Source organism: Salvelinus fontinalis, chromosome 19 (assembly GCF_029448725.1).
Source record: "Salvelinus fontinalis isolate EN_2023a chromosome 19, ASM2944872v1, whole genome shotgun sequence".
Lineage (NCBI taxonomy): Eukaryota > Metazoa > Chordata > Actinopteri > Salmoniformes > Salmonidae > Salvelinus > Salvelinus fontinalis.
Window position 1 is genome coordinate 10,945,578 of NC_074683.1, and position 24,616 is coordinate 10,970,193.

General features: G+C 42.3%; 1 protein-coding gene across 6 annotated transcripts in view; it reads left to right on the forward strand.

Annotated features, from left to right (window-relative positions):
- The window catches only part of LOC129816351 (kalirin-like), a 288,411-nt gene that overhangs the window by 230,411 nt on the left and 33,384 nt on the right, over positions 1-24,616 (forward strand). For 5 of the 6 annotated variants that reach the window (XM_055870746.1, XM_055870747.1, XM_055870748.1 and 2 more), the window contains one exon: positions 23,217-23,488. In XM_055870746.1, coding sequence (XP_055726721.1) covers positions 23,217-23,488 — 272 coding nt within the window. Of the gene's footprint in view, positions 1-10,902; positions 11,100-23,216; positions 23,489-24,616 lie in introns of those variants that run through there. The other variant, XM_055870751.1, reaches the window with a different exon arrangement.

Consider the following 24,616-nt stretch of genomic DNA (forward strand, 5'->3'; position numbering starts at 1 on the left):
TTCACTCGTTATAGGAGTTAAAAACATCATAAGGTAGTTAATTTAAAGCGTTTTATAGCAATTTATATCCGTTTAGTGCGATTTTGGGACATTTATTTTTGAAACGATGTGAATAGCTGGGCACGCTTTTCAGTTCATCCCGAACGCAGTTGGCATTTCCACATGGCAAGAGGACAGCTTTCCACCAAAAGACGATTACTCCCAAGAAAGGATCCTTTGCCCAAGATACTGATGGAAGAACAGCTCAAAGTAGGACATTTTTATTATGATAAATCGTGTTTCTGTCGAAACATTTTAGTGGCTTAGGACGCCATGTTTTTTGACGTAGCTTCGCTTGGCGCAAACTGTATTGAAAAGTAAGGATAAATTAAAAAATGTAATTCCGCAATTGTATTAAGAATTAAATTGTCTATCAATCCCTGTCCACCCTATATTTTTTAGTCACGTTTATGAGTATTTATGTATAAGAGTAGATCACTGTCTAAGTGGCGCAAGGACATTTTCTGACCAGCTGAGCTACATTTCACATTGTCTAACCATGATTTTGGTGGCTAAATATAAACGTTTTCGATCAAACTCTATATGGAATGTGTAATATGATGTTACAGGAGTGTCATCTGAAGAATTCTGAGAAGGTTAGTGAAAAAATTAATATATTTTTGGCGATGTTGACGTTATCGCTCACTTTGGCTAGAATCAATGCTGGGCTGCTATGTGCTATGTGCTATGCTAATATAACGATTTATTGTGTTTTCGCTGTAAGACACTTAGAAAATCTGAAATATTGTCTGTATTCACAGGATCTGTGTCTTTCGATTCGTGTATGCTGTGTATTTTTACGAAATGTTTGATGATTAGTAAGTAGGTAAACACGTTGCTCAATGTAGTTTTTCTATTCCATTTGTGACGGTGGGTGCAATTGTAACCTATGCCATCTACCTGAAATATGCACTTTTTTCTAACAAAACCTATCCCATACCATAAATATGTTATCAGACTGTCATCTGATGAGTTTTTTTCTTGGTTAGGGGCTATAAATATCTTAGTTTAGCCGAATTGGTGATGGCTACTGGTGTTGGTGGACAAATAAAAGATGGTGGATTATGCTAATGTGTTTTTAGGTAATAGATGTACATCTTTACATATTGTGTCTTCCCTGTAAAACATTTTAAAAATCGGACATGTTGACTGGATTCACAAGATCTGTGTCTTTCATTAGCTGTATTGGACTTTAAACTAAAACTGAGGTGGCACAAGTTTCAATTGAGGGGGCTATGTCCCCTTTTGCCCCTTCATGGATCCGGGCCTGCAGGCAGAGCTGTTTTATCAAAACACAAATATCCTGGTGCATTCAGACACAGCCAGTGGTGTAAAGTACTTAAGTAAAAATACTTTAAAATACTACACTGAACAAAAATATAAACTCAACATGTAAAGTGTTGGTCCCATGTTGCATGATCTGAAATATAAGATCCTAGAAATGTTCCATACGCATAAAAAGCTTATTTCTCTCCAATTTTGTGCACAAATTGGTTTACATCCCTGTTAGTGCTAATTTCTACTTTGCCAAAATGATCCATCTACCTGACAGGTGTGGCATATCAAGAAGCTGATTAAACAGCATGATCATTACACAGGTAATGGGCCACTCTAAAATGTGTAGTTTTGTCACACAACACAATGCCACAGATGTCTCAAGTTTTGAGGGAGCATTCAATTGGCATGCTGACTGTAGGAATGTCCACTAGAGCTGTTGCCAGAGAATTGAATGAAAATTTCTCTACCAAAAGCGGCCTCCATCATTTTAGAGAATTTGGCAGTACGTTCAACCGGCCTCACTACCTCAGACCACGTGTATGGTGTTGTGTGGGCGAGCGGTTGGCTGATGTCAACGTTGTGAACAGAGTGCCCCATGGTGGTGGTGGGCTTATGGTATGGGCAGGCATAAGCGACGGAAAACAAACACGAATGCATTTTATCGATGGCAATTTGAATGCACAGAGATACCATGACAAGATCCTAAGGCCCATTGTCGTGCCATTCATCCGCTGCCATCACCTTATGGGGCCGGGCATTACATATCGCAAATAACTGAACACAATTCCTGAAAGTTGAAAATGTACCAGTTCTTCCATGGCCTGCACAATCACCAGCCATGTCACCCATTGAGCATGTTTAGGATGCTCTGGTTTGAAGTGTATGACTGCGTGTTCCAGTTCCCGCCAATAACCAGCTACTTCGCACAGCCATTGAAGAGGAGTGGGACAACATTCCACAGGCCACAATCAATAGCCTAATCAACAGCCTGATCAACTCTATGCAAATGAGATGTGTCAAGCTGCATGAGGCAAATGGTGGTCACACCAGATACGGTCCTTTCTCTGATCTATGCCCCAACTTTTTTTTTAAGATATCTGTGACCAAGAAATGCATATCTGTATTCCCAGTCATGTGAAATCCACATATTAGATTCAATCTTAGGAATTGTTGAATGTTGCGTTTATATTTTTGTTCAGTATAATTAAGTTGTTTTTTGTGGTATCTGTACTTTACTATTTACATTTTTGACAACTTTTACTTTTACTTCATTAAGAATGTACTTTTTACTCCATACATTTTCCCTGTCACCCAAAAGTACTCGTTACATTTTGAATGCTTAGCAGGACAGGAAAATGGTCCCGCTAACACAAATGCTTCATGATGTCTGAGTGTTGGCGTGTGCCCCTGGCTATCTGTACATTTTAAAAACATGAAAAGTGTGCCGCCTGGTTTGCGTAATAAGCTATTTGAAATGATTTATACGTTTACTATAGTATATTTAAAACCAGATACTTTTAGACTTTTACTGAAGTAGTATATATATATTTTTTGGAATATATATTTTTTTATGTACCCCCAGAATCTCTAGTGGTACAGCTAGCACTGCGATGCAGCGCCTTAGACCACTGCGCCATTCGGGAGGCCCTCAAGTAGTATTTTACTGGGCGACTTTCAGTTTCACTTGAGTCATTTTCTATTAAGGTATCTTTACTTTTACTCAAGTATGACAATTTTCCACCACTGGACACAGTTGTAACTGCAAAGCCGGCCATGGTGCGCTCACATATGGGGCTCAGCCAGGACTGTTACTTTTGCAACTAAATATAAACATTTGAACAATGTGATTTAACAGATTGAAGTTGGGTAAATAGATAGCAAAAATGCAGAAGGGTGTTAAATGCCTGTAAACAGTTTGTAAACAATTTTTCCCCCACAGATTTAACCATGTAATATTAGGCCTACAGATTATTTCTCACTATCTACTTGCGAGTCTGCGAGATACTCATTGACAGACCGCGAGCCACCAGACATGCAGTTTTCTTCCACTGTGCAACATTTGGTAGTAGGCTGATGGAAGGCTACTTAGAGTCAGATTCGGCGGTACAGCTAAGCCTACTCAGACATGCATGTGCTCATCATGGTTCTTCTTATGGCTGCAATCCCGGTAACGGGATCGATATGTCAACAGCCAGTGAAAGTGCAGGGCGCCAAATTCAAACAACTGAAATCTCATAATTAAAATTCCTCAAACATACATGTATCTCATACCATTTTAAAGGTAATCTTGTTGTTAATCCCACCAAAGTCTCTGGTTTCAAATAGGCTTTTCAGCGGAAGCACCACAAACGATTATGTTTGGTCACCAGCCAATTTACAGAAAAATTCTGCCATTTTTCCAGCCAAAGAGAGGAGTCACAAAAAGCACAAATAGAGATAAAATTAATCACTAACCTTTGATGATCTTCATCAGATGACACTCATAGGACTTCATGTTACACAATACATATATGTCTTGTTCGATTAAGTTCATATTTATATCCAAAAACCTCCGTTTACATTGGCGCCATGTTCAGAAATGCCTCCAAAATATCCGGAGAAATTGCAGAGAGCCACGTCAAATAACAGAAATACTCATCATAAACTTTGATGAAAGATACATGTTTTACATAGAATTAAAGATACACTTGTTCTTAATGCAACCACTGTGTCAGATTTCAAAAAGCTTTACGGCAAAACACAATATTCAATCATCTGAAAACAGCGTTCAGCCAGAAAAGCAAGCCATACAGTTACCCGCAAAATTGTGCAGTCAACAAAACTCATAAAAAGCATTATGGGGGCCTCCCGGGTGGCGCAGTGGTCTAGGGCACTGCATCGCAGTGCTAACTGCGCCACCAGAGTCTCTGGTCGCAGCCGGCCGCGACCGGGAGGTCCGTGGGGCGACGCACAATTGGGCTAGCGTCGCCCGGGATAGGGAGGGTTTGGCCGGTAGGGATTTCCTTGTCTCATCGCGCTCCAGCGACTCCTGTGGCGGGCTGGGCGCAGTGCGCGCTAGCCAAGGGGGCCAGGTGCACGGTGTTTCCTCCGACACATTGGTGTGGCTGGCTTCCGGGTTGGAGGCGCGCTGTGTTAAAGAAGCAGTGCGGCTTGGTTGGGTTGTGCCTCGGAGGACGCATGGCTTTCGACCTTCGTCTCTCCCGAGCCCGTACGGGAGTTGTAGCGATGAGACAAGATAGTAATTACTAGCGATTGGATACCACGAAAATTGGGGAGAAAAGGGGATAAAATTTACAAAAATAAAAAATAAAAAAAGCATTATAATTCTTCACTTACCTTTGCTGATCTTCGTCGGAATGCACTCCCAGGACTCCCACTTCCACAATACATTTTTGTTTTTTTCGGTAATGTCCATCATTTATGTCCAAATAGCTATTTCTGTAGCGTGTTTGGTAAACAAATCCAACGTCAGGGAAGCGCGTTCACTACAACCTGACAAAATGTCCAAAAGTTCCTTAACAGTCCATAGAAACATGTCAAACAATGTATTGAATCAATCTTTAGAATGTTTTTAACATAAATCTTGAATAACGTTCCAACCGGAGAATTACATTGACTTCAGATGAGCGATGGAACAGAGCTCCCTCTCAAGTGAACGCGCATGGTCAAAGAATGGTGAGGTCATGGCAGACCTGACTAATTCCCCTCTCATTCGGCCCCCCTTCACAGTAGAGGCATCAGACAATGTCTACAGACTGTTGACAGACTGTGATTTCAATGGGATCTTGGTTGAAAACCGACCAGCCTCAGAATTTCCACTTCCTGTTTGGATTTTTTCTCAGGTTTTTGCCTGCCATATGAGTTCTGTTCTACTCACAGACATAATTCAAACAGTTTTAAAAACTTCAGAGTGTTTTCTATCCAATACTACTAATAATATGCATATATTAGCAACTATGACTGAGGAGCAGGCCGTTTACTCTGGGCACCTCTGTGCACCTTTCATCCAAGCTACTCAATACTGCCCCTGCAGCCATAAGAAGTTAAAGGCAAAGTGAAATGAAGCAAGGAATTTGTTTGTGGTGAACGCTACTTAAATTGAGATTGTGTGTCACTGGCCTACACACAATACCCCATAACGTCAAAATGGAATTATGTTTTTTGAATTTTTTACAAATTAATTTTCAATTAAAAGCTAAAATGTCTTGAGTCAATAAGTATTCAACCCCTTTGTTATGCAAGTCTAAATAAGTTCAGGGGTGAAATTGTGCTTTGCAAGTCACATAGTAAGTTGCATGGACTCTGTGTGCAACATTTTGAATGACTACCTCATTTCTGTACCCCACAACTTCAATTATCTGTAAGGTCCCTCAGTCAAAGACCAGGGAGATTTGCCAATGCCTCCAAAAGAAGGACAACTATTGGTCGAAAAAGCTGACATTGAATATCCCCTTGAGCATGGTAAAGCTTTTAATTACACTTTGAATGGTTTATCAATATACCCAGTCACTACAAAGATACAGCTGTCCTTCCTAACTCAGTTGCTGGGAAGGAAGGAAACTGCCAATGGTGACTTTAAAACGGTCGTAGAGTTTAATGGCTGTGATAGGAGAACTGGATAAACAATATTGTAGTAGTTATTCCACAATTCTAACCTAAATTATAGTAAAATGATGGAATAAGAAATATTCCAAAACATGCATCCTGTTTGCCAATCAACACTCACTGTGTACCACTCTTAATATTTTCAAGCATGGTGGTGGCTACATCATGTTATGGATATGCTTGTTATTGGCAAAGACTAGGGAGTTTTTTAGGATCCAAATAAATGGAATATAGCTAAGCACACTGGTTCAGTGTGCTTTCCAACAGACACTTGGAGACAATTTACATTTTAGCAGGACATTAACCTAAAACCCAAAGCCTTGGTCAGGGAGGTGACCAAGAACCCAATGGTCACCGTGACAGAGCTCCAGAGTTCCTCTGTGGATATGGGAGAACCTTCCAGAAGGACAACCATCTCAGCAGCACTCCACCAGTCAGGCCTTTATGGTAGTGGCCAGCTGGAAGCCACTCATCAGTAAAAGGCACATGAAAGCCCGCTTGGAGTTTGCCAAAAGGCCCCTAAAGGACTCTCAGACATTGAGAAACAAGATTCTCTGGTCTGATGAAACCAAGATTGAACTCTTTGGCCTGAATGCCAAGCGTCACGTCTGGAGGAAACAAGGCACTGCTCATCACCTGACCAGTACCATCCCAAAGGTGAAGAATGGTGGTGTCAGCATCATGCCGTGGGGATGTTTTTCAGTGGCAGGAACTGGGAAACTAGTCACGATCAAGGGAAAGATGAACAGAGCAAAGTACAGCGAGATCCTTGATGAAAAGCTGCTCCAGAGCAATCAGAACCTCAGACTTGGGTGAAGGTTCATCTTCCAACAGGACAACGACCTGACAAGACAGCCAAGACAACGCAGGAGTGGCTTCGGGACAAGACTCTGAATGTCCTTGAGTGGCCCAGCCAGAGCCCAGACTTGAACCAGATCAAACATCTCTGAGAGACCTGAAAATAGCTGTGCAGCGACACTCCCCATCCAACCTGACAGAGCTTGTGAGGATCTGCAGAGAATAATTGGAGAAATTCCCTAAATACAGGTGTGCCAAGCTTGTACTGTCATACCCAAGAAGACTCGACGCTGTAATCGCTGCCAAAGGTGCTTGAACAAAGTACTGAGTAAAGGGTCTAAATACTTATGTAATATTTCAGTTTTTACCAAATGTCTAAAAGCCTGTTTTTGCTTTATCATTATGAGGTATTGTGTCTAGATTGATGATAAATCATTTAATACATTTTAAAATAAGGCTGTAACGTAACAAAAGCTGAAGGGGTCTGAATACTTTTTGAATGCACTGTTGCATTCAAGTTGCTTACCAAGATGACATTGAATGTTCCTGAGTGGCCTGGTTACAGTTTTGACTTAAATCGGCTTGAAAATCTATGGCAAGACCTGAGAATGGCTATCTAGCAATAATCAACAACCAATTTGACAGGTGTGCAAAGCTTTTAGAGACTTACCCAGAAAGATTCGCAGCTGTAATCACTGCCAAAGGTTCATCTAAAAAGTATTGACTGCGTGTGAATACTTACGTAAATGAGATATTTCTGTATTTCATTTTCAATACATTTGTGAAAATCTCAGTTTGCGCCATTTCTCAGGTGCATATCAGTAGGTCTAAACACAGTTCACCACCGCCTTTTCAAGAACCAACTTTTCAGTTCATAGGTACCTCAAAAAAGAGATATTGTCTCACCTAGAAGTAGAAGTCAGCTATGGTCAGACGGGAGTCAGTTGGATTTGGGTAGAACTGTCAGCAGCAGACTGACTCTTGACTTGGGTCAGCTTTCTACCACTCTCTGTGCAGTCCAAGGGCACAAGAGCAATGGTTGGGGAAACATTTTCCCCCTGGGGCATATCCAGACCCTTTTGCTGTAGTGCTGCCTTCACGCCAAGTGCAGATGCACTCACAGGCCTCTCAGATTCCCCTGTATGGACAGGGCCTAGGACAGGGACAGGAAAGGACCCGGTCAGCTCAGTGACAAGTTCCCTCTCAACATCGCCCCCAACAGGATCAGGAGAGGAGTGGGCAGGAGGCAGATTGACATCCCGGACGATGTCCTTACCAGGGCCCGACTGGCCCTGCAGCTCAGACTCACGCCACGGCTTGATAGCTGACGGTCCTTTGTGCTGCAAAGCAGCAGTAAAACTTGTTGAGCTGGTTAGGTAGAAGGGGATCACGTGATGCATAGGGGTTCTTTTGTTTGTGATCTTCTGAAGACTCCTCCAGACAGACGAGCAGTCGTTAGTGGAGAGTTGTTGTTCTAGCCTCTCCTTGTATGGTCCTTTGGCGGCTTTAATCCCCTTATTCAGATTCTTTCACTACTGTCTAATGTTACACGTTGCCAATCCTATGTGCCTCTTCCTTGGCAGAGCGTAGGCCTCTCAGCTCTGCATTGAGCCAGGGTTTTTTGTTGTTGAATGTGACAAAAGTACTGATTGGAATGCAGTTTTCCCCACATACACCAATGTAAGATGTTACCCTGCCTGTGTAGTCAGGTAAACTCAGCAAAAAAGTCCCTTTTCCAGGACCTTGTCTTTCAAAGATAATTCGTAAAAATCCAAATAACTTCACAGATCTTCATTGTAAAGGGTTTAAACACATGCTTGTTCAGTGAACCATAAACAATTAATGAACATGCACCTGTGGATGCTTCAAGGAGACATGAGACAGAAAAAAGTGCTCTTCACCGACGAGTCACGGTTTTGTCTCACCAGGAGTGATGGTCGGATTTGCGTTTATCGTCAAAGGAATGAGCATTACACCAAGGCCTGTACTCTGGAGCGGGATCGATTTGGAGGTGGAGGGTCCGTCAATGTCACAGTGTGTCACATTATTGGACTGAGCTTGTTGTCATTGCAGACAATCTCAACGCTGTGCATTACAGGGAAGACATCCTCTCTCATGTGGTACGCTTCCTGCAGGCTCATCCTGACATGACCCTCCAGCATGACAATGCCACCAGCCATACTGCCCGTTCTGTGCGTGATTTCCTGCAAGACAAGAATGTCAGTGTTCTGCCATGGCCAGCGAAGAGCCCAGATCTCAATCCCATTGAGCACGTCTGGGACCTGTTGGATCGGAGGGTGAGGACTAGGGCTAATCCCCCTAGAAATGTCCGGGAACTTGCAGGTGCCTTGGTGGAAGAGTGGGGTAACATCTCACAGTGAGAAATGGCAAATATGGTGCAGTCAATGAGGAGGAGATGCACTGCAGTACTTAATGCAGCTGGTGGCCACACCAGATACTTACTGTTACTTTTGATTTTGACCCCGCCCCCCTTTGTTCTGTGACACATTATTCCATTTATGTTAGTCACATGTCTGTGGAACTTGTTCAGTTTATGTCTCAGTTGAATCTTGTTATGTTTGCTGAAAATAAATGCAGTTGACAGTGATAGGACGTTTCGTTTTTTGCTGAGTTTATGTTGATATTGTCTTCCTTGAAAATGTCCCATTTGGTGGTCCATTTCTTCACTGCTCTAGTACCAGTTCTACCTGTTCATCTTGAAACGCCCTTGGCCTTCCTGTGCTCCATCTGGCTGTGTGGGGCTCAGTCTGTACCTTCCCTGAAGCACTGCTCTGTCTGAAGCACTGCTCTGTCTTTCTGTGTCCCCGACAGCCACATAGCCCAGATATGCTCCATAACAATCACACAGCTCCTTACCTGCAGTGTCCTAGTTCTCAGTACAGCACCACAACCTGTCCTTATTTATCCTCTATAGGATTTGATACACACAAGGTGCTTCTGACATAAGCTTTTTCAGAAGCGTTACTTGGAGACTTAGAGAGGGCGTAGCGGGAAAGGACTTATTTTCAGGGCGTAACATGGCAATTAACATAATGAAACCTGGCTGTCTTTCCTCAGTAGCATAAGAAGTAATAATTTTGGTGCTCATATCTGATTGGCAAGAATGACATGACATTTGACAGCCATTCCCACCCATGACGCCTATTTTAACTACTGGTAGACTGAGTGCAGTTAAAGGCACAGTGCAGTCAAAAACTTGATTGTACTGTGTTTTATATACACTACCAGTTCAAAGTTTTAGAACACCTACTCATTCAAGGTTTTTCCTTTATTTGTACTATTTTCTACATTTTAGAATAATAGTTGCGACATCAGAGTGTGCAAAGCTGTCATCAAGGCAAAGGGGGGCTATTTGAAGAATCGCAAATAAAATATATTTTGATTTGTTTAACACTTTTTTTGGTTACTACATGATTCCATGTGTGTTTCGATGTCTTCGGTATTATCCTACAATGTAGAAAATAGTAAAAATAAAGAAAAAGCCTTGAATGAGTAGGTGTTCTAAAACGTTTGAACCGTAGTGTAGATTTCCACTCTAGTATGAGGTTGAAATAATACTGTGAAATTGTTTAAATTATGTTAATGCTCTTTTAGTGCAAGGGCTGTTTGAAAAGACCGCCTGAAATGTCAGCCTGTTTTGGTGGGATGGAGTTTTGGCCTGCCTGATGACATTCACCAATAAGAAGGGGCGTTCCAAACTCTCTGCCAATAAGAGCTCATTTTCAGTTTTCCCCTGCCCACATAGATCCCTCCCAGACAGTCCTAGCAAAATTCTTGTTTGAGAAATTGTCCTTTGCTAAGAAGCTATTTTTGTTTGTTTTTTGACCATTTTAATTGAAGACAATCACAGTAAGGTATTTCATTTCGACCCAGAAATGATTTGATATTGAGATAAAACGGTTGCATTGGACCTTTTTAAGGTTGAGTATATAAACAAGCTGAGTGTTGTCTTTATGTTTGCTAGTACCATACAGATAGGGCTAGTGGTGCCTTTGTCAAAGTGACCTATTACGTTAACCTTTTCACTCTAACCCAAGCTGCTCCCTGTGAATCAGAGGTAGTGAGTGAGTGCCTGGGAGTGTAGGGTGCGCCTGCCCTGTTCCCTCCTCCCTCCCTCCCTGTCTGTCCCTCCCCTCAGTGGAGGCAAGTGGAACAGGCTGAACTTGAAGCAGCTAGTGGCTGGTTGACTGGACTGCAGTAAGGGTGCATGTTGCATCTATCTCCCCTCTCTCCCTATCATTCGTCTCCCGGAGCAATGAGCTTCCTTTAGCTAGCCAGGATGAAAAAAGGGAGGCATTGTTGTTCCTGTTGTGGTTGGATTGTTGCTAAGTGTTGCTGCTGCGGTTACAAAGTGACAGGTGCGTACCTTTACTACTGACTGAAGTACAACTCAGAAGGTAAGTAACATCCCTGACTGATGTACAGATAAAAGCATAGCTTAACAATATGGAAGATCTTTCCGTGAGAAGCTCAGCTGTGAGAAAACACAAACCTATCAGAATCTGTTCTCCAATCGTAACCCTGACAGGAGCCCTATGTGTGCTTTCGGGCTCCTGCCACAAGTCCATGGTTTAGATTGGAGATCCTGAATAGTGTTAAGCAATTATTTTATCTGGACATCAGTCAGGGATGTTACTTACCATTTGTATTTGCTACCAACATTTGTGAGAGAATGCTTGTATCTGACTTTCCGTACAGTAGCTGGACACTATTAGACGTCTCTCCTGTTTAATATTGCATGGCATTACCTTGCCAGTGTTTACTTGTTTGCGGATGTTTTAGGGATTTATTGTGTAGAATCTTAGTGGGACAACGCAGCACTCTATCGCTCGCGTTCAAACACGAATCTTTCTTCCCCGTCTATTCCCTTTCTTTTCCTTTGCTGTCGTTTTTCACTAAGGCTTGGTGTCTTCTTGCTGTGTAGAGTGCGCAGAGGCAAAGTTTGTCTGTTCGCGCGTTTTAATGTGACCGGGGCTCCTCACTCAAACATTTGTGAGAGAAATCTTGTGTCTGACTTCACATCCTTCATAGTAGCTGGCTGACAGCCTGAAAAATCTCTCCCGTTTTAATATTGTATTTGCATTTCTCTAGTGTTTACTTGTCTGCTGATGTTTTAAGGCTTGCTGCTGTGGAGTGGACAGAGGCAATGTGCCTCTCTGCTGAGCACTAATGTGACCTTAAGTACTCACTCATTATATATTAACTCCGGCAGCATCTCTGGGCTGTGAACAAAAAGAGAGATAGATGCTGCAATGATGAACACTCAATGAGAGCTGCACTGGCGCCAACAGCTATTATATGCTGTTGTATCATTATGCTGTCTCCATGCAAGAGGATGCAGAGATTCAGAGGGATGGGGATGAAGCTGTGTCAACAATACGTTCTTTTCTGGAACAGCACAGTAAGCTCCCATTCATAAACATTGAACACGTTACTAAGAATTGCATAACATGTGAGGTGTTCGTTAATAAGTCTTACAGATGTCATGGATTTTCATTTTCAACATTTCTGTTATGGTATGTCTCTCAAGAATGTGGGATAATATATGTGGAAGTCCTACTTTTCAACTCTCTAACCTAGATTATTTTTGAGGGTAGATCGTAACAGCGCTGGTGTCTTTGAAGACCAAATTAGCCACAAATCTTCTTTCATGTGAAGCATTACAACAAGTTTCTTTGAAGAGGACTCTTAGGAGGAACGTTAGGGAGGGCTGTCTGAATGTGGATGGGATGGCTCCCTCCTTTTAATTGTTGCCCTGCGAGTTAACTAACAGGAATGTTTTCCTCTTTGCATCCAATGTCTGGGTTATTACTGCTCTTGTTGTTCTTTTTGCATCCTTTAGGGATTCACCTTTTGCTTGTTCAGCAAATGGACACCGACATGCTGGTCATGTAACCCACACTTAGGAGGTAGCTAGTAGAGAGATTTGAAAACTCTTCGGCTATGCGTGGAATGTGAGCGTTCCACAATATAAGAATGCCACAAAGTGCATGACATTGATGGACTGATGAGGAAATGAAACCTGTCTGTGAATAGAAATACCAGAACTCTGGCGTAGTACCCGTAACACCCGGTCAGGAAAAGCAGGACCTTCAGTTTCACTGAAGCAAGGAATTCAACTTACTGTTTACTGGAAGTCAGATGACATGACAAGTGAAGAAGAATAGTCAAGAAGTAGACACCAAAAATACCTCACAGAGAAACAACTGATAACAAGTTTCTGCTGATTTATTCCATTGCTGACAGGGCATCTCAGTCACAGGACACGTCCTAATTGGCGCCCTATGTAGTGCCCTACTATTGAAGACAGCCCTATGGGACCTGGTCAAAAGTAGTGCACCACATAGGCAATAGAGTGCCGTCAGTTTAGCCTTTTAAAAGGCCATTTGGGATTAAGTTTCCAGAAGATAAGATGCGGTTGTGGCAAGTAGAATAACACATGCAAGTTGCGGGAATGTTCCGTGAACAGTTGTACTTGGATAATTAGCCGCATGGTGACTAAAGCTGTAGAGGATTCTCAGGCTAATTCAACTCTTTCCTCAACAGACACTGCTCATAGCCCCAGAGATGCTCTTCAATTTAATTAATGTATATTAATGAATACGTGCACCTGTGGGACATTCCATACTGTACACGTCTTTAAATGTGGGCATACTGTACCAAGAACCTGTGTTACTGCATATCTGACACCACATATCAGGACAGGTAGTTACTAAAAAAAAACTATTAGAAGACAGACATGAGGCTGTCATGGAGGAGATTGTGTGTAGACTAGAGCAGCAGACTTGCAGCCGTTGTTCTGATGTGCGGTGAGAATATTGGGAATTAGGTGTAATGAGAGTGATAGCAGCCTGAAGGCTGTGTTGTTGAGTTGTGGCCAGAAGCAATGGAGCCCCTGAGAGGGTGACAAGAAGCCTGGGGCAGTATGTATCAAGTGCTTCATTCGGAAGTGCTGATCTAGGATCAGCTGCCTCCAGTCCATGTAATCTTATTCATTGTGATCTAAAAGGCTAAACTGATCCTAAATCAGACATTGGATACATACTGCCCCTGAGGTTCTCTCCTCCTCTTCCACCACCACTTTCTCCTCCATGCCCCTCCAGCCCTGTGCACTGAGGTGAAGACTGGCCGGCCTGCCTGCCTGCTTCACACTCAAGCGGGTTGCTAGGGGACCGTAGATCCTCAACAGAAAACATCTCAGGCATTTTTACCGCTCACATGTTCCAGCTGCCGGCCTGCTCCAGTACATGTGTCCATGTTTTCCCCAGTCTATTGTCAACCCTGGCTCAATTAGAAATCACTTCAAGTCTTTGTGATACAGCATGCCGGTGGAGAAAACATTTCTGGCTATTGTTGGGAAAATGGTTATCTCTCTGCTTTTTCTCTTTTGTGCATTCTGAAGCTGAGACTAGTTAATTGACTCGAGGGTCGTTCCACCTCAAAAAGCACAAGAAAGAGGATTTTGACACCCACAATCTCTGATGATTCTGAAATTGTTTCTGTTGGAAACATTTAAGATTAGCATTCATGTGACATTATTTTGTTGTAATATCATTTGATAACTGCGCAATGAAGCTAAATGATTGCACCCAAATAGGCAATTTAAATGCATAGGATTCATATAATATTCAATAAATAGTACCTAACATCCAATTTGGACCAAACTTTTTTTCTAACCCCACACCAATCCCACCCCAACAACGAGTATATAGTATCAGTTCCCTATGTCTGACGTAGTATGGAGCTGCGGCTTAGAGTTTTGTTTCTTAATGCTATGTAATGTATTACCAGTGAATTTGGTAAAGTATTTTCCCCTGTTCAAAGAAATTTGTTATTGAAATTGTACCATCCTACATCCTGCTATTACCAGGTTCTGACCGCTAGATGGTGCTGTTCCAGGTTATTTATTTTTTAAACTCCCCCTCTTCTCAATGAGGACAGAGGGTGCTGTTTTCACTTTGGGGGAAAATCGTGCCCAATTTAAACGGCCTCGTACTCAATTCTTGCTCGTACAATATGCATATTATTATTACTATTGGATAGAAAACACTCTCTAGTTTCTAAAACCGTTTGAATTATATTATCTGTGAGTAAAACAGAATTCCTTTTGCAGCAAACTTCCTGATAGGAAGTGGAAAATCTGAAATCGATGCACTCTTCTAGGGGCTGCCTATTAAAGTCCTTGTTATTTATTAGTTTAGATGCACTTCATACGTCTTCCACTAGATGTTGACAAGCAGTGAGAGAAGAAATTGAGTGTGTAACTTGATCTGGACTCGAATTATAGCTCTTGGCATGATGTGTCACCAGTTTCCTGTTTTCTGGAGAACGTGAGGAGGGACCTGGATTTACCTTCTGATAAGCTGCTGTTATGGATGACTAATATCTCCGGCTTTGATTTTATTTGATACATGTGACAATATCATCGTAAAGTATGTTTTTTCAATATAGTTTAATCAGATTATTGAAATTTTTCGGGGAGTTTTGCCGTGTTCCGTTCTCTTCCGTTTGTTGACATGGAGAGATTCGCGCCACTTGGCAAGTGTGCTTGCTAAATCGAGAGGGAAAAAGGCCGTTCTAAATTCATAAAATGCAAGTTCCCGACAAAGGACCCCTTGTACAACATTCTGATGGAAGATCAGCAAAAGTAGGACCCATTTTATGATGCTATTTCATATATCTGTCGAACATGTTGTGCTAGTCGTTTGCACCCAGCTTTTGGGTACTCTCTCGCTATACCTAAGCTGGATGTCGTAATTAAGTTATTTTTAGAATTCTAACACGGCGATTGCATTAAGAACTAGTGTATCTATCATTTCCTATACAACATGTGTTTTTTAGTTATGTTTATGAATAGTCATTTGGTCAGAAAAAGTGTCAGAAAAATATCCGGACATTGTGGGAAAAAGATGCTACGTTAGCACAATGTATAACCACTGATTTCAGCTCTAAATATGCACATTTTCGAACAAAACATAAGTGTATGTATAACCTGATGTTAAAGGACTGTCATCTGATGAAGCTTATCAAGGTTAGTCAAAAATTATATATCTTTTGCTGGTTTGTCACGATCGCTAACTTTTACTACTGGGGAATGGCTTGTGTTTCTGGCTATTGTGGTAAGCTAATATAACGCTATATTGTGTTTTCGCTGTAAAACACTTAAGAAATCGGAAATATTGGCTGGAATCACAAGATGCCTGTTTCATTTGCTGTACACCATGTATTTTTCAGAAATGTTTTATGATGAGTATTTAGGTATTTGACGTTGGTGTCTGTAATTATTATGGCTGCTTTCGGTGCAATTTCTGATTGTAGCTGCAATGTAAACTATGATTTATACCTGAAATATGCACATTTTTCAAACAAAACATAGATTTATTGAATAACATGTTATAAGACTGTCATCTGATGAAGTTGTTTGTTGGTTAGTTTGGTTGGTTCTTGGTTAGTTAGGTTGGCTTTGTGCATGCTACCTGTGCTGTGAAAAATGTCTGTCCTTTTTTGTATTTGGTGGTGAGCTAACATAAATATACGTGCTGTTTTCGCTGTAAAACATTTTAAAAATCGGACATGCTGGCTGGATTCACAAGATGTGTACCTTTCATTTGCTGTATTGGACTTGTTAATGTGTGAAAGTTAAATATTTCTAAAAAATATATTTTGAATTTCGCGCTCTGCCTTTTCAGTGGAATGTGGGAGGAGTTCCGCTGGCGGAACGCCAGAGTCAGACAGGTTAAAGGGATAGTTGACCCAAATTACAAAATGACATGTTGGTTTCCTTAACCTGTAAGCACTCTATGGACAGGGTATGACAGCAATACATGCGTTGGCTTTGTTGTCCACGGTTTCAAATACTAACTTATTAGCATTTGTGGCACAAATCCAATGCAAGTCAATGGTACCTATATTTCACACTTCATGTCCAAATCATCCTGAAGTATCTAAAAATGTATTTTGTACCTCAATGATGTTACTTATAGATCATTTGGGTATGAAGCACAAAAATGCTAATATATGTACTATTGACTTGCATTGGATTTGTGCCACTAATGCTAAAAAGTTAGCATTTGAAACAGTGGCCAAGAAAACAAAACCAAAGCATGGGTTGCTGTCATACCTTGTCCATAAATAAGGAAACCAATAGGGGATTTTGTAATTTGGGTGAACTATGCCTTTAATGTTGGGGGTTCCCCCCCAAAAAATCACTTCATAGTAGGAACAGCACCATCTAGTGGTCAGGACCTAGTAATATCAGGATATAGGATGGGGCAAACCTAACCATTTCAATTACTAATTTCTCTGAACAGCGGAGAAAAAAACATCACCAAATTCTCTGAGAATACATTACATGGGCTTAAGAAACAATACTCAGAGCTGCAGCTCAATAGTACTTGTCAGACATAGAGAACTGATACTGTATACTGGTTGTTAGGGTGGGATTGGCGTGGGGTGGGGGGTCGGTGGGGGGCTTTTGTCAATTTCTTTTGATTCCTCATGTGTTGCTCATTGTTAGAAAGAAGTTTGGTCCAAATCGGATGTCGGGCACTATTTATTGAATATTCTATGAATCCTATAAATTAAAATGGCCAATTTGGGTGCAATGCATTATCATTCATTTCTCAGAGATCAAATTAAATTTCAACAAAATAATGTTGCAGGAATGCTAATCTTATCTGTTTCTAACTACAGAAAGGATTACAGAACAAACTGAGACGGTGGGTGTCATGGCTTGCTGAAATGACATGGAGCGACTCTCAAGGTCATTCCACAGGTTGCCATTGTGTGAGACTGGCTCTATAGCACATAACTTAATCACTGTCGGTGACACAGAAATATGATACTCTGTTTCCTCTGTGCGATAATACCTCACACAAGCATTTTAAACAGGCAGACAGTTTAACTGGAGCAGTGGTCCCAAAGCATAAAAACCATCCAAAAAATATAGTTATAACAAAACATTTAAACTTAAACTGAATTCACCATCAGAGCAGGTCAAAGAAACATCTACAAACCTTTTGATTTCATGTTGAGGAGTCCTGTTTTATCAACATAATATAAACCTGATGACTGTTTAACTCCAATATCTCGTTGCCCAATATTTATATATGGTTGGATATAATATAACCTCTTTGTGGTAAGAAGGGATTATTCTTAGTGGCCTTTTTCTAGTGAAAACAAAAGGTGTGTGATAGAAAGGGCTGATTCTTCGAAAGCACTAGGTAGCAGTGAGACAGCCGAGTGAGGAATGAGAATATCTCTCTCTTAGTGCGGCCATTAAGCGGTCGAGGTGGGAAATGAAGGCGCATAAAAGTGTGATACCAAGGCTGTGTCCCAAATGGCACCCTATTCCCTTTATGGTGCACCACTTTTGATCTTCCGTATGGGCCCTGGTCAAAAGTATTGCTCTGTAAAGGAGAATAGGGGTGCCTTTTGGGACACCGCCCTCGTGTACAAAGAGCAGGGTCTATTGGCCGGCCAAGAGAGCCACTATTTTTGTAGCACGTGCCCATGAGAGCGCCTGCTGTCGTCAGCAAGCCTCAGTGTTACGCGCTGCTCTCCGAAGTGTTTTTCAAGCAGGCAATCATGTGTGGCGTCACAAGGGCAGCTCAACAAGCCACTGTCCAGTCACAGTGAGATTGTTACCACAGACAACCCTGCAGCGAATGTTACCAAATATGTGTCTCAAATGGCACCCTATTCCCTACATAGTCTACTACTTTTGACCTAGGCTCTGGTCTAAATTAGTGCACTATATAGGGATTATGCTGCCATTTACTATGTAGGAATTAGGCTGCCATTTGGGAAGCAGCCCAAATATCTTTGAAGTGGAGTAGAAACCCTCATGTATGGCGGTTATTGAACAGAGAAGGCCTAGCCTAGAGCACTATGCTCCACAGCAGCTATGCAGGTCATAGCTGTAAGTGTACACGCGTGTCCCATGCAGCCAAGTGTTGGAGTGCTCTCTCTCGCTCTCGCTCTCTCGCTCTCTCTCTCTCTGACAAAGGCCCATGGAGAAGGCCTGTCTGAAAAGTGTTCATGAAAAGTGTTCAGTGTTCATGTTATCAAAGAGCCATTTCATCAGTTGACTCCACATGGAGAGGAGGGGCTGTGGGTCACCTCAGTTAAAGGGATATTTCAGGATTTTGGTAAATGAATGCCCTTTATCAACTGTGCTTTCCCAGAGTCAGGTGAAGTTGTGGATGCCAAGTCAAATTCTTCGGAAACAACAGTGAAATGCTTACTTACAATGCAGAGTTTTTTTTATAATAAAAAGTTAAGAGGTAGTATGCTTGCTGGACACTTTCAGTCTTTGTGCTAAGCTAGTTAGCATTGGCTTGCAAACCGACCACTAACTTCCTTCATACTGGACGCAGATACATAAAACTGTTATCTACGAGTTCATCTGACTCTGGGGATGTAGATAAATGGTCTCATTGCCAAAGCCCTTTAAAAAGCCTATTCCTTCAGACTGCCCTTCTTTCTCTCTCCTCCTCTCTCTCCCCCTCTCTCTCTCTTTCGGCCCTGTTGTTGACTGTCCCCACAGGGAGAGATTGTGGCTGGGACTACGATATGGCTGTGATACCCCTATGGGCTGCTGAGCTAATCTACTTAATAATATCTAACTACAGGCTTTGTCCACATGATTCTCCACAAGCTCACTTCCCCATAATGAGTCACCTAGCACAGAAGAAACAAGTCGGCAGCAACACAGGCTACGCTATCCCACTCTGCAATTTCCTATCAATACAGTGCATTCGGGAAGTATTCAGACCCGTTAACTTTTTCCGCATTTTCTTACGTTACAGCCTTATTCTAAAATGGATTAAATAAAACAAATCCTCATGAATCTACACACAATACCCCATAATGACAAATCGAAAACACGTTTATCGAAATTTGAGATGTTTATACAACTTGATTGGAGTCCACCTGTGGTAAATTCAAATGATTGGACAGGATTTTGAAATGCACACAACTGTTTATATAAGGTCCCACAATTGACAGTGCATGTCAGAGCAAAAACCAAGCCATGAGGTCGACGGAATTGTCCGTAGAGCTCCGAGACAGGATTGTGTCGAGGCACAGATCTGGGGAAGGGTACCAAAACATTTCTGCAGCATTGAAGGTCCCCAAGAACACAGTGGCCTCCATCATTCTTAAATGGAAGAAGTTTGGAACCACCAAGACTCTTCCTACAGCTGGCCGCCCGGCCAAACTGAGCAATCGAGGGAGAAGGGCCTTGGTCAGGGAGGTGAGCAAGAACCCGATGGTCACTCTGACAGAGCTCCAGTGGAGATGGGAGAACCTTCCAGAAGGACAACCATCTCTGCAGCACTCCACCAATTAGGCCTTTATGGTAGAGTGGCCAGACGGAAGCCACTCCTCAGTAAAAGGCATATGACAGCCCGCTTGGAGTTTGCCAAAAGGCACCTAAAGGACTCAGACCATGAGAAACAAGATTCTCTGGTCTGATGAAACCAAGATTGAACTATTTGGCCTGAATGCCAAGTGTCACGTCTGGAGGAAAGCTGGCACCATTCCTACGGTGAAGCGTGGTGGTGGCAGCATCATGCTGTGGGTATATTTTTCAGCGGCAGGGACTGGGAGACTAGTCAGGATCAAGGGAAAGATGAACAGAGCAAAGTACAGAGAGATCCTTGATGAAAACCTGCTTCAGAGCCCTCAGGACTTCAGAAGATAAACCTTCCACAGGACAATGACCCTAAGCACAACGCAAGAGTGGCTTCAGGACAAGTCTCTGAATGTCCTTGAGTGGCCCAGCCAGAGCCCAGACTTGAACCCGATCAAACATCTCTGGAGAGCCCTGAAAATAGCTATGCAGCGATGTTCCCCATCCAACCTGACAGAGCTTGAGAGGATCATGTGGAGAAGAATGGGAGAAACTCCCCAAATACAGGTGTGCCAAGCTTGTAGCGTCTTACCCAAGAAGACTCAAGGCTGTAATCACAGAGTAAAGGGTCTAATACTTATATAAATGTGATATTTCAGTTATTTGTTTTTTAATACAAAAACCTGTTTTTGCTTTGTCATTATGGAGTATTGTCTGTAGAAAACAATTTAATAAATTTTAGAATAAGGCTGTAAAATAACAAAATATGGAAAAAGTCAAGGGGTCTGAATACTTTCTGAAGGCACTGAATGTGTCCCAAATGGCACCCGGTCTTCAATTGCTCACGGGCGCGAGAAGTGTTATTCTCCCTCTTTTGTTTGCCACAATAGGATTGACTGGAGCAGCACACGTCTCCCTATCTGACTGATAACAACATCCTGGGTCTTTTCAACAGCATGGACAGACTTGTGTGTTGGTTGACCTGGCCGGCCTTCACAGCACAAACATAACTCCCCTTTCTGCTCAATGGCTTGGCCAAATGTTTCCTTTAGTATCAAGCTATGTTTTATCTCAGTGGATGGATGTTCTCTCTGCTTTTATAGTTAGTAATACTGACGATACTTCAGGATTGTGTTCATTTGGGAGAAAATGATTTTTTTTGTGTTCTGTTGCTAAATGTTTTGTTATGGTGTATCCTACTGTACTTCGCTTTTGACTGCATGGTGGTGGACTGGGAGGAGTTTGACAAATACATCATTCAGGAGCTTTTGCACTAGTCACTCTCTGGCGCCAGTCTGGATCTATGTGAGGACCTCTGCTCTCTTTTGGGTCTATGTATCCTTCCACAGAGGAATTTTGTAACAGAGTGCAGAGGCAAATGTCCTCGCCCTGTAGACCAGAGCTAGTCTGGATCCAACAGCACATTCCTTCAGAAAGTGTTCAACCCCTTGACTCTTTCCACATTTTTTGTTGTGTTTCTGCCTGAATTTTAAATCGATTCAATTGAGATTTGGTCTCACTAATCTACACACGATAGATATCCCATTATGTCAAAGTGGAATTTTGTTTGGATAAATTATTACAAATTAATAAAAAATGAAAAACTGAAATGTCTTGAGGGAATAAGTATTCAACCCCTTTGTTGTGGCAAGCCTAACAAAGTTCAGGAGTAAAAATGTGCTTAACAAATCACATAAGTTGCATGGACACACCCTGTGTGCAATAATAGTGGTTAACAAGATTTTTGAATGTGGCAAAGAAATGTACTTTTTGTCCTGAATACAAAGCATTATGTTTGGGGCAAACACAGCACATCACTGAGTAGCACTCTATATTTTCAAGTGTGGTGGTGGCTGCATCATGTTATGGGTATGCTTGTCATTGGCAAGGACTAGGGAGTTTTTGGGGATAAAAAAAAATGGAATAGAGCTAAGCACAGGCATAATCCTAGAAGAAACCCTGGTTCAGTCTGCTTTCCAACAGACACTGGAAGGCAAATTCCCCATTCAGCAGGACAGTAACCTAAAACACAAGGCCAAATCTACACTGGAGTTGCTAACCAAGATGACATTGAATGTTCCTGAGTGGTCTAGTTACAGTTTTGACTTAAATTGGCTTTGAAATCTATGGCAAGACTTGAAAATGGCTATCTAGCAATGATACATTTCTGAGAAATGTCTGAATTTTTCTTCCCCTTTGACATTAGAGTATTTTGTGTAGATTGTTGACAATAAATAACAATTGAAGCCATTTTAATCCGACTTTGTAACGCAATAAAACGTGGAAAAATACTAGTGGGTTGAATATTTTCCGAAGGCACTGTATGTCTTTAACTTGGTTAAATAGTTAGTAATAGCCTAAACCAGTCCACCTTTTAGCCATTTATGAAGCAAGCTGCAGTTTATTAACATAAAAGTAAGAAAAGCAACTGTCCACTATCTTTTTACTGGCTTAAAACAAACATGAGCATCAAATATTTACAGAGAAAAGTGTATAATTATCAGCTAACACACTGGAAATATATCTTTGGGGAAAAAATTACATTTCTCACAGGCCCTGTTTGTATGAATAATATCAATGGTCAAAAGGAGGTGTGTTGTGTTCTGAAACCAAGGCTTGAAATGAGCTGAACACACACTGTGTGACTTACATTTCTATACAGTATTAGGCTACATTGAGTATTGTTGGTATACACATGGCTGCATTCCTACACTGTATTACATTGGGCAATGTTAATAAACAAATGACTCTGTACTGTTCACCCTATGCTTTTGGGAAGGTTGGTATTTCTTAGTGGACGTCAGACTGCAAGGGATTAACTAAGGGATAGTTAGTACAGAAAGCTAGCACTGTGTATGGACAGAGTCTGTATCCAACATGGCACCTCATTTCCTATGTAGTGCTCTACTTTGGCCAGGGCCCATAGGGCTCTGGTCAAAAGTAGTACACTATAGGGAATAGGATGCCACTTGGGACGCACACAAAGCCAACGAGAGAGAGCTGGTGTGTGACTCAGAGGCTCATGCTGTATATTTGGGTACTATAAAGGTGTGTGTTTGACAGAATGTTGTCACGGTGGAATTCTGAAGTCTAAAATGCTGTTTGTCTCGTCTCCTTCCAGAGAACTACTCGGTCAGTGGGCCCGAGGGAGCGAAAACCGAGTCGGTGGCCAGCCTGCAGCCCCAGGCATCCCAGAGCTCCATCCATTCAAGCTCTCCGGGACCAAAGCGCTCGGGGAACACCCTGAAGAAGTGGCTGACCAGCCCTGTGCGCCGCCTCAGCCACGGCAGCAGCATCAAGAAGTTACCCAACAAGCACAAGAAGAGGGACGGCCGCAAGAGCATCGACCTGGGGCCGCCCGAGAGCGCCCTGCACGGCGAGAGCGTAGACGAGGTAACGAGTGTCCTGACTCCTCTCCACCAGCATCTCTCTCGCTTTCTTTCTCTCCCTCCCCCATCTCTCTCCTCTCCACAGCATCTCTCGCTCTCTCGTTCCACCTCTCTCGCAGGTCGAGAGCGCAGACGAGGTAACAATCACCGTCTCTTCTGCGTCCTCTTCAGCCTCCTCTCTCTCTTTCCACTCTCTCCATCCAGCGCGTCTCTGTACATACAGTGATTGGTTTCTAAGGGACATGTCCATCACGGTTCTTCAGGGACCGCTTATGGTGGACTTGTGCTTCTTTCAGGCTCTTTTAGTTTTACAAAGTTTTAAGTGAATTGATCAAATTTAGAAGTACAGCTCCGGTAACACCAGTTTAACCCGTTGTTATCCAAACCAATGGGATTCTCCTCTAGATCCGACTGCTGAACTTCTCTTGAACCTGTAGGAAAAGGATCATTACAAGGATTGCTTATCTAAAGCGTTCAAAATCGCTTGACAGTATGAGCTGTTTTCTTATGACATCCTAGCCCAATTACCATGGGACAATTCTGCAGGGTGCATAGGCAATGTTGGTTTAATCACAAGTCATGAACAATGGGCATCACAGTGTAAATTGGAGCCTTCAAGCAATTTTAGTCAGTGTACTAGTGTATATCTTCCCATTTTAATTTACGGATAGCAGCGCAATGTTGTGCTGTACTATAACCTCTGCTAAATGTTTTAGATGCCTCCCAGAAGGATAGAAAATGCATAATCACCATATGTTATTAGACAGCTACGGTATAATTTCACAGAACCTTGTAAGTAGACTCCTTGTTCTCACTCCTAGCGAAGCCCCGTGATTTTTAAAAAAGCCTAAAGGAATGGTCACAGAAGTGTCCCACATGATTTGATCTCGCCGATCAGTGGGACTGTGATTAGGGCCTCGTCCCTAATGGCACCCTATTCTCTCTAATTGTGCAGTGCACTATAATAGGGAATAGGGTGCCATTTGGGACGCACACCCAGGCCTGAAGTGACTTCCTACTGGGTGGCTCCCAGTGTGATTCTGAGACAGAGAGGCACTGTGGTGGAGCAGGACACCCTAGTGAACCCCGGGACAATTGCCCACATTAACTCCCCCTGCTCCCCCCCTGACTC